We start from the raw sequence: 11,169 nt of genomic DNA on the forward strand, positions 1-11,169 counted from the left end.
TGTGACTCCAGAATATACCCGGGGCCCAATGCCGATCCGGCCCAACCCATCTCAGGTACTGGTCAGGTGACCCCCGATCCGGCCCAACCCATCTCAGGTACTGGTCAGGTGACCCCCGATCCGGCCCAACCCATCTCAGGTACTGGTCAGGTGACCCCAAGGGGCCCCTCACCTCTGCGCGCAGACAGGCCACACAGGGGCCCCTCACCTCTGCGCGCAGACAGGCCACACAGGGGCCCCTCACCTCTGCGCGCAGACAGGCCACACAGGGGCCCCTCACCTCTGCGCGCAGACAGGCCACACAGGGGCCCCTCACCTCTGCGCGCAGACAGGCCACACAGGGGCCCCTCACCTCTGCGCGCAGACAGGCCACACAGGGGCCCCTCACCTCTGCGCGCAGACAGGCCACACAGGGGCCCCTCACCTCTGCGCGCAGACAGGCCACACAGGGGCCCCTCACCTCTGCGCGCAGACAGGCCACACAGGGGCCCCTCACCTCTGCGCGCAGACAGGCCACACAGGGGCCCCTCACCTCTGCGCGCAGACAGGCCACACAGGGGCCCCTCACCTCTGCGCGCAGACAGGCCACACAGGGGCCCCTCACCTCTGCGCGCAGACAGGCCACACAGGGGCCCCTCACCTCTGCGCGCAGACAGGCCACACAGGGGCCCCTCACCTCTGCGCGCAGACAGGCCACACAGGGGCCCCTCACCTCTGCGCGCAGACAGGCCACACAGGGGCCCCTCACCTCTGCGCGCAGACAGGCCACACAGGGGCCCCTCACCTCTGCGCGCAGACAGGCCACACAGGGGCCCCTCACCTCTGCGCGCAGACAGGCCACACAGGGGCCCCTCACCTCTGCGCGCAGACAGGCCACACAGGGGCCCCTCACCTCTGCGCGCAGACAGGCCACACAGGGGCCCCTCACCTCTGCGCGCAGACAGGCCACACAGGGGCCCCTCACCTCTGCGCGCAGACAGGCCACACAGGGGCCCCTCACCTCTGCGCGCAGACAGGCCACACAGGGGCCCCTCACCTCTGCGCGCAGACAGGCCACACAGGGGCCCCTCACCTCTGCGCGCAGACAGGCCACACAGGGGCCCCTCACCTCTGCGCGCAGACAGGCCACACAGGGGCCCCTCACCTCTGCGCGCAGACAGGCCACACAGGGGCCCCTCACCTCTGCGCGCAGACAGGCCACACAGGGGCCCCTCACCTCTGCGCGCAGACAGGCCACACAGGGGCCCCTCACCTCTGCGCGCAGACAGGCCACACAGGGGCCCCTCACCTCTGCGCGCAGACAGGCCACACAGGGGCCCCTCACCTCTGCGCGCAGACAGGCCACACAGGGGCCCCTCACCTCTGCGCGCAGACAGGCCACACAGGGGCCCCTCACCTCTGCGCGCAGACAGGCCACACAGGGGCCCCTCACCTCTGCGCGCAGACAGGCCACACAGGGGCCCCTCACCTCTGCGCGCAGACAGGCCACACAGGGGCCCCTCACCTCTGCGCGCAGACAGGCCACACAGGGGCCCCTCACCTCTGCGCGCAGACAGGCCACACAGGGGCCCCTCACCTCTGCGCGCAGACAGGCCACACAGGGGCCCCTCACCTCTGCGCGCAGACAGGCCACACAGGGGCCCCTCACCTCTGCGCGCAGACAGGCCACACAGGGGCCCCTCACCTCTGCGCGCAGACAGGCCACACAGGGGCCCCTCACCTCTGCGCGCAGACAGGCCACACAGGGGCCCCTCACCTCTGCGCGCAGACAGGCCACACAGGGGCCCCTCACCTCTGCGCGCAGACAGGCCACACAGGGGCCCCTCACCTCTGCGCGCAGACAGGCCACACAGGGGCCCCTCACCTCTGCGCGCAGACAGGCCACACAGGGGCCCCTCACCTCTGCGCGCAGACAGGCCACACAGGGGCCCCTCACCTCTGCGCGCAGACAGGCCACACAGGGGCCCCTCACCTCTGCGCGCAGACAGGCCACACAGGGGCCCCTCACCTCTGCGCGCAGACAGGCCACACAGGGGCCCCTCACCTCTGCGCGCAGACAGGCCACACAGGGGCCCCTCACCTCTGCGCGCAGACAGGCCACACAGGGGCCCCTCACCTCTGCGCGCAGACAGGCCACACAGGGGCCCCTCACCTCTGCGCGCAGACAGGCCACACAGGGGCCCCTCACCTCTGCGCGCAGACAGGCCACACAGGGGCCCCTCACCTCTGCGCGCAGACAGGCCACACAGGGGCCCCTCACCTCTGCGCGCAGACAGGCCACACAGGGGCCCCTCACCTCTGCGCGCAGACAGGCCACACAGGGGCCCCTCACCTCTGCGCGCAGACAGGCCACACAGGGGCCCCTCACCTCTGCGCGCAGACAGGCCACACAGGGGCCCCTCACCTCTGCGCGCAGACAGGCCACACAGGGGCCCCTCACCTCTGCGCGCAGACAGGCCACACAGGGGCCCCTCACCTCTGCGCGCAGACAGGCCACACAGGGGCCCCTCACCTCTGCGCGCAGACAGGCCACACAGGGGCCCCTCACCTCTGCGCGCAGACAGGCCACACAGGGGCCCCTCACCTCTGCGCGCAGACAGGCCACACAGGGGCCCCTCACCTCTGCGCGCAGACAGGCCACACAGGGGCCCCTCACCTCTGCGCGCAGACAGGCCACACAGGGGCCCCTCACCTCTGCGCGCAGACAGGCCACACAGGGGCCCCTCACCTCTGCGCGCAGACAGGCCACACAGGGGCCCCTCACCTCTGCGCGCAGACAGGCCACACAGGGGCCCCTCACCTCTGCGCGCAGACAGGCCACACAGGGGCCCCTCACCTCTGCGCGCAGACAGGCCACACAGGGGCCCCTCACCTCTGCGCGCAGACAGGCCACACAGGGGCCCCTCACCTCTGCGCGCAGACAGGCCACACAGGGGCCCCTCACCTCTGCGCGCAGACAGGCCACACAGGGGCCCCTCACCTCTGCGCGCAGACAGGCCACACAGGGGCCCCTCACCTCTGCGCGCAGACAGGCCACACAGGGGCCCCTCACCTCTGCGCGCAGACAGGCCACACAGGGGCCCCTCACCTCTGCGCGCAGACAGGCCACACAGGGGCCCCTCACCTCTGCGCGCAGACAGGCCACACAGGGGCCCCTCACCTCTGCGCGCAGACAGGCCACACAGGGGCCCCTCACCTCTGCGCGCAGACAGGCCACACAGGGGCCCCTCACCTCTGCGCGCAGACAGGCCACACAGGGGCCCCTCACCTCTGCGCGCAGACAGGCCACACAGGGGCCCCTCACCTCTGCGCGCAGACAGGCCACACAGGGGCCCCTCACCTCTGCGCGCAGACAGGCCACACAGGGGCCCCTCACCTCTGCGCGCAGACAGGCCACACAGGGGCCCCTCACCTCTGCGCGCAGACAGGCCACACAGGGGCCCCTCACCTCTGCGCGCAGACAGGCCACACAGGGGCCCCTCACCTCTGCGCGCAGACAGGCCACACAGGGGCCCCTCACCTCTGCGCGCAGACAGGCCACACAGGGGCCCCTCACCTCTGCGCGCAGACAGGCCACACAGGGGCCCCTCACCTCTGCGCGCAGACAGGCCACACAGGGGCCCCTCACCTCTGCGCGCAGACAGGCCACACAGGGGCCCCTCACCTCTGCGCGCAGACAGGCCACACAGGGGCCCCTCACCTCTGCGCGCAGACAGGCCACACAGGGGCCCCTCACCTCTGCGCGCAGACAGGCCACACAGGGGCCCCTCACCTCTGCGCGCAGACAGGCCACACAGGGGCCCCTCACCTCTGCGCGCAGACAGGCCACACAGGGGCCCCTCACCTCTGCGCGCAGACAGGCCACACAGGGGCCCCTCACCTCTGCGCGCAGACAGGCCACACAGGGGCCCCTCACCTCTGCGCGCAGACAGGCCACACAGGGGCCCCTCACCTCTGCGCGCAGACAGGCCACACAGGGGCCCCTCACCTCTGCGCGCAGACAGGCCACACAGGGGCCCCTCACCTCTGCGCGCAGACAGGCCACACAGGGGCCCCTCACCTCTGCGCGCAGACAGGCCACACAGGGGCCCCTCACCTCTGCGCGCAGACAGGCCACACAGGGGCCCCTCACCTCTGCGCGCAGACAGGCCACACAGGGGCCCCTCACCTCTGCGCGCAGACAGGCCACACAGGGGCCCCTCACCTCTGCGCGCAGACAGGCCACACAGGGGCCCCTCACCTCTGCGCGCAGACAGGCCACACAGGGGCCCCTCACCTCTGCGCGCAGACAGGCCACACAGGGGCCCCTCACCTCTGCGCGCAGACAGGCCACACAGGGGCCCCTCACCTCTGCGCGCAGACAGGCCACACAGGGGCCCCTCACCTCTGCGCGCAGACAGGCCACACAGGGGCCCCTCACCTCTGCGCGCAGACAGGCCACACAGGGGCCCCTCACCTCTGCGCGCAGACAGGCCACACAGGGGCCCCTCACCTCTGCGCGCAGACAGGCCACACAGGGGCCCCTCACCTCTGCGCGCAGACAGGCCACACAGGGGCCCCTCACCTCTGCGCGCAGACAGGCCACACAGGGGCCCCTCACCTCTGCGCGCAGACAGGCCACACAGGGGCCCCTCACCTCTGCGCGCAGACAGGCCACACAGGGGCCCCTCACCTCTGCGCGCAGACAGGCCACACAGGGGCCCCTCACCTCTGCGCGCAGACAGGCCACACAGGGGCCCCTCACCTCTGCGCGCAGACAGGCCACACAGGGGCCCCTCACCTCTGCGCGCAGACAGGCCACACAGGGGCCCCTCACCTCTGCGCGCAGACAGGCCACACAGGGGCCCCTCACCTCTGCGCGCAGACAGGCCACACAGGGGCCCCTCACCTCTGCGCGCAGACAGGCCACACAGGGGCCCCTCACCTCTGCGCGCAGACAGGCCACACAGGGGCCCCTCACCTCTGCGCGCAGACAGGCCACACAGGGGCCCCTCACCTCTGCGCGCAGACAGGCCACACAGGGGCCCCTCACCTCTGCGCGCAGACAGGCCACACAGGGGCCCCTCACCTCTGCGCGCAGACAGGCCACACAGGGGCCCCTCACCTCTGCGCGCAGACAGGCCACACAGGGGCCCCTCACCTCTGCGCGCAGACAGGCCACACAGGGGCCCCTCACCTCTGCGCGCAGACAGGCCACACAGGGGCCCCTCACCTCTGCGCGCAGACAGGCCACACAGGGGCCCCTCACCTCTGCGCGCAGACAGGCCACACAGGGGCCCCTCACCTCTGCGCGCAGACAGGCCACACAGGGGCCCCTCACCTCTGCGCGCAGACAGGCCACACAGGGGCCCCTCACCTCTGCGCGCAGACAGGCCACACAGGGGCCCCTCACCTCTGCGCGCAGACAGGCCACACAGGGGCCCCTCACCTCTGCGCGCAGACAGGCCACACAGGGGCCCCTCACCTCTGCGCGCAGACAGGCCACACAGGGGCCCCTCACCTCTGCGCGCAGACAGGCCACACAGGGGCCCCTCACCTCTGCGCGCAGACAGGCCACACAGGGGCCCCTCACCTCTGCGCGCAGACAGGCCACACAGGGGCCCCTCACCTCTGCGCGCAGACAGGCCACACAGGGGCCCCTCACCTCTGCGCGCAGACAGGCCACACAGGGGCCCCTCACCTCTGCGCGCAGACAGGCCACACAGGGGCCCCTCACCTCTGCGCGCAGACAGGCCACACAGGGGCCCCTCACCTCTGCGCGCAGACAGGCCACACAGGGGCCCCTCACCTCTGCGCGCAGACAGGCCACACAGGGGCCCCTCACCTCTGCGCGCAGACAGGCCACACAGGGGCCCCTCACCTCTGCGCGCAGACAGGCCACACAGGGGCCCCTCACCTCTGCGCGCAGACAGGCCACACAGGGGCCCCTCACCTCTGCGCGCAGACAGGCCACACAGGGGCCCCTCACCTCTGCGCGCAGACAGGCCACACAGGGGCCCCTCACCTCTGCGCGCAGACAGGCCACACAGGGGCCCCTCACCTCTGCGCGCAGACAGGCCACACAGGGGCCCCTCACCTCTGCGCGCAGACAGGCCACACAGGGGCCCCTCACCTCTGCGCGCAGACAGGCCACACAGGGGCCCCTCACCTCTGCGCGCAGACAGGCCACACAGGGGCCCCTCACCTCTGCGCGCAGACAGGCCACACAGGGGCCCCTCACCTCTGCGCGCAGACAGGCCACACAGGGGCCCCTCACCTCTGCGCGCAGACAGGCCACACAGGGGCCCCTCACCTCTGCGCGCAGACAGGCCACACAGGGGCCCCTCACCTCTGCGCGCAGACAGGCCACACAGGGGCCCCTCACCTCTGCGCGCAGACAGGCCACACAGGGGCCCCTCACCTCTGCGCGCAGACAGGCCACACAGGGGCCCCTCACCTCTGCGCGCAGACAGGCCACACAGGGGCCCCTCACCTCTGCGCGCAGACAGGCCACACAGGGGCCCCTCACCTCTGCGCGCAGACAGGCCACACAGGGGCCCCTCACCTCTGCGCGCAGACAGGCCACACAGGGGCCCCTCACCTCTGCGCGCAGACAGGCCACACAGGGGCCCCTCACCTCTGCGCGCAGACAGGCCACACAGGGGCCCCTCACCTCTGCGCGCAGACAGGCCACACAGGGGCCCCTCACCTCTGCGCGCAGACAGGCCACACAGGGGCCCCTCACCTCTGCGCGCAGACAGGCCACACAGGGGCCCCTCACCTCTGCGCGCAGACAGGCCACACAGGGGCCCCTCACCTCTGCGCGCAGACAGGCCACACAGGGGCCCCTCACCTCTGCGCGCAGACAGGCCACACAGGGGCCCCTCACCTCTGCGCGCAGACAGGCCACACAGGGGCCCCTCACCTCTGCGCGCAGACAGGCCACACAGGGGCCCCTCACCTCTGCGCGCAGACAGGCCACACAGGGGCCCCTCACCTCTGCGCGCAGACAGGCCACACAGGGGCCCCTCACCTCTGCGCGCAGACAGGCCACACAGGGGCCCCTCACCTCTGCGCGCAGACAGGCCACACAGGGGCCCCTCACCTCTGCGCGCAGACAGGCCACACAGGGGCCCCTCACCTCTGCGCGCAGACAGGCCACACAGGGGCCCCTCACCTCTGCGCGCAGACAGGCCACACAGGGGCCCCTCACCTCTGCGCGCAGACAGGCCACACAGGGGCCCCTCACCTCTGCGCGCAGACAGGCCACACAGGGGCCCCTCACCTCTGCGCGCAGACAGGCCACACAGGGGCCCCTCACCTCTGCGCGCAGACAGGCCACACAGGGGCCCCTCACCTCTGCGCGCAGACAGGCCACACAGGGGCCCCTCACCTCTGCGCGCAGACAGGCCACACAGGGGCCCCTCACCTCTGCGCGCAGACAGGCCACACAGGGGCCCCTCACCTCTGCGCGCAGACAGGCCACACAGGGGCCCCTCACCTCTGCGCGCAGACAGGCCACACAGGGGCCCCTCACCTCTGCGCGCAGACAGGCCACACAGGGGCCCCTCACCTCTGCGCGCAGACAGGCCACACAGGGGCCCCTCACCTCTGCGCGCAGACAGGCCACACAGGGGCCCCTCACCTCTGCGCGCAGACAGGCCACACAGGGGCCCCTCACCTCTGCGCGCAGACAGGCCACACAGGGGCCCCTCACCTCTGCGCGCAGACAGGCCACACAGGGGCCCCTCACCTCTGCGCGCAGACAGGCCACACAGGGGCCCCTCACCTCTGCGCGCAGACAGGCCACACAGGGGCCCCTCACCTCTGCGCGCAGACAGGCCACACAGGGGCCCCTCACCTCTGCGCGCAGACAGGCCACACAGGGGCCCCTCACCTCTGCGCGCAGACAGGCCACACAGGGGCCCCTCACCTCTGCGCGCAGACAGGCCACACAGGGGCCCCTCACCTCTGCGCGCAGACAGGCCACACAGGGGCCCCTCACCTCTGCGCGCAGACAGGCCACACAGGGGCCCCTCACCTCTGCGCGCAGACAGGCCACACAGGGGCCCCTCACCTCTGCGCGCAGACAGGCCACACAGGGGCCCCTCACCTCTGCGCGCAGACAGGCCACACAGGGGCCCCTCACCTCTGCGCGCAGACAGGCCACACAGGGGCCCCTCACCTCTGCGCGCAGACAGGCCACACAGGGGCCCCTCACCTCTGCGCGCAGACAGGCCACACAGGGGCCCCTCACCTCTGCGCGCAGACAGGCCACACAGGGGCCCCTCACCTCTGCGCGCAGACAGGCCACACAGGGGCCCCTCACCTCTGCGCGCAGACAGGCCACACAGGGGCCCCTCACCTCTGCGCGCAGACAGGCCACACAGGGGCCCCTCACCTCTGCGCGCAGACAGGCCACACAGGGGCCCCTCACCTCTGCGCGCAGACAGGCCACACAGGGGCCCCTCACCTCTGCGCGCAGACAGGCCACACAGGGGCCCCTCACCTCTGCGCGCAGACAGGCCACACAGGGGCCCCTCACCTCTGCGCGCAGACAGGCCACACAGGGGCCCCTCACCTCTGCGCGCAGACAGGCCACACAGGGGCCCCTCACCTCTGCGCGCAGACAGGCCACACAGGGGCCCCTCACCTCTGCGCGCAGACAGGCCACACAGGGGCCCCTCACCTCTGCGCGCAGACAGGCCACACAGGGGCCCCTCACCTCTGCGCGCAGACAGGCCACACAGGGGCCCCTCACCTCTGCGCGCAGACAGGCCACACAGGGGCCCCTCACCTCTGCGCGCAGACAGGCCACACAGGGGCCCCTCACCTCTGCGCGCAGACAGGCCACACAGGGGCCCCTCACCTCTGCGCGCAGACAGGCCACACAGGGGCCCCTCACCTCTGCGCGCAGACAGGCCACACAGGGGCCCCTCACCTCTGCGCGCAGACAGGCCACACAGGGGCCCCTCACCTCTGCGCGCAGACAGGCCACACAGGGGCCCCTCACCTCTGCGCGCAGACAGGCCACACAGGGGCCCCTCACCTCTGCGCGCAGACAGGCCACACAGGGGCCCCTCACCTCTGCGCGCAGACAGGCCACACAGGGGCCCCTCACCTCTGCGCGCAGACAGGCCACACAGGGGCCCCTCACCTCTGCGCGCAGACAGGCCACACAGGGGCCCCTCACCTCTGCGCGCAGACAGGCCACACAGGGGCCCCTCACCTCTGCGCGCAGACAGGCCACACAGGGGCCCCTCACCTCTGCGCGCAGACAGGCCACACAGGGGCCCCTCACCTCTGCGCGCAGACAGGCCACACAGGGGCCCCTCAGCTCTGCGCACAGACAGGACACACAGGGGCCCCTCACCTCTGCGCGCAGACAGGCCACACAGGGGCCCCTCAGCTCTGCGCACAGACAGGACACACAGGGGCCACTCAGCTCTGGACACACGTGGCCCTCACCTGGTTGCTGACGTCCGCCGGGAGGCCTTTGATGAGGATCTTCCTCCGGTTCCTCACCTCCCTCTTCATCCTCTCCACTCGGCTCCGGACCTCCTGGGGCTCCAGTCGGGGCCCCCGCTCCTCCTCGGTAACGAACACCTCCCCCTCATCCTCGTCGGTGGACGCCCATGCCCCTCCGTCCAGTTCCCCGACACCAATAACGGACACGGCGGCCGCCATACTGACAGCCAAACTCGTCCACCTGAGCACAACACTGGAGGAGCACGTTGATTGGCCGAGTTTAAACCAGCCGGGGAGGTGGACGCTGATTGGCTGCTTAGGACGCCGCTCCGCCTTCAGTGTGCTGTCATGGTGATGGGGGCGGGAACACAGTGCAACGTGTAAAACGCTGGGCGGCTCGAGAACGGTGTATGGAAAGCACCAACTCGTCGAAATCTCCAACTAGCTCACTGCCGGGTGCCGGGTACTTGCAAGTTGGAGATTTCCACCAGACGGCGTTAGACTGCAAAACACAAAGAGTGGCGGAGCTTCTGTACAGCTGCATTGTAACGACATTCAGCAAGTGTCAAACTCGACGAGTATTCTGCAAAAACGCTATGCGCGCATGATCACCTGACCCTGAGTGTGATCACCTGACCCCGAGTGTGATCACCTGACCCCGAGTGTGATCACCTAACACTGACAGTGATCATCTGTCCCTGAGTGTGATCACCTGACACTGAGTATGATCACCTGACCCTGAGTGTGATCATCTGACCCCAAGCGTGATCACCTGACAACGACAGTGATCCCCTGACACTGAGTATGATCCCCTGAGACTGAGTATGATCACCTGACCCCAGTGTGATCATGTGACGCCGAAGTTGGATTCGTATCCATGGAAACGATGGTTTAGTGAAGATCGGTCGGCGCAGTTTGTATTTTGCGACATTTCATCTTCCTGACAAGAAATACGGAGCTGGCCTCTCCCAGTACCAGATCCATGGAGATCCGGGGGCCCCGAGTCCTCTCCCCCTACAATGTGGCCCCCAGACATCCCCGCAATGGGACATTTGCAGTAATGAGCTTCGTCATTGTCCATGGACAGTCATCAATGTCTTCACAGCCTGCAACCTCCCTCCATAGTGACCAGGAAGAGAACTACTCATCCCAGACAGACCTTCAGGGTGGATCCAGGAACTCCGTATCCCAGGGACTACGACTCTCAGCATCTTCTATGTATACAATGATGGGAATACAGCACACATTTCTCCTCTCGCTTGGTGTTACCGCGTGTGAGATGTGCGTCCGACGTTCTCATCCTCCACTTCCCATCCTTCCTATTATCAGACTTTATTATGAGGGATCGGAGAATGGGATATCGGGGGGAGGGGGCAAGGGGGCCCCCCGAAAGTATGAGACCTTCCGCACCACCGACCCGCAGTATTATCTCCGGCTCCATGATCGCTCCTCCGACCACATATCACCCGTGTCCTGCACATGTGTCTCTGATCTATAGTGTCACCTATCACCCGTGTCCTGCACATGTGTCTCTGATCTATAGTGTCACCTATCACCCGTGTCCTGCACATGTGTCTCTGATCTATAGTGTCACCTATCACCCGTGTCCTGCACATGTGTCTCTGATCTATAGTCACCTATCACCCGTGTCCTGCACATGTGTCTCTGATCTATATTGTCACCTATCACCCGTGTCCTGCACATGTGTCTCTGATCTATAGT

General features: G+C 69.2%; 1 protein-coding gene across 1 annotated transcript in view; it reads right to left on the reverse strand.

The window, feature by feature from the left end:
- Positions 1-9,666, reverse strand: part of LOC108803384 (ribonucleoprotein PTB-binding 1-like) — a gene marked incomplete at its 3' end in the record, with an annotated part of 12,087 nt that extends 2,421 nt beyond the window's left edge. The window contains exon 1 of the mRNA XM_018575227.1: positions 9,435-9,666. Within this exon, the coding sequence (XP_018430729.1) occupies positions 9,435-9,666 (232 nt within the window). The remainder of the gene's footprint in view (positions 1-9,434) is intronic.
- Between the last annotated feature and the right edge of the window lie 1,503 nt (positions 9,667-11,169).

Source organism: Nanorana parkeri, unplaced genomic scaffold, assembly GCF_000935625.1.
Source record: "Nanorana parkeri isolate BGI_ZX_2015 unplaced genomic scaffold, ASM93562v1 scaffold3663, whole genome shotgun sequence".
NCBI classification, from domain to species: domain Eukaryota; kingdom Metazoa; phylum Chordata; class Amphibia; order Anura; family Dicroglossidae; genus Nanorana; species Nanorana parkeri.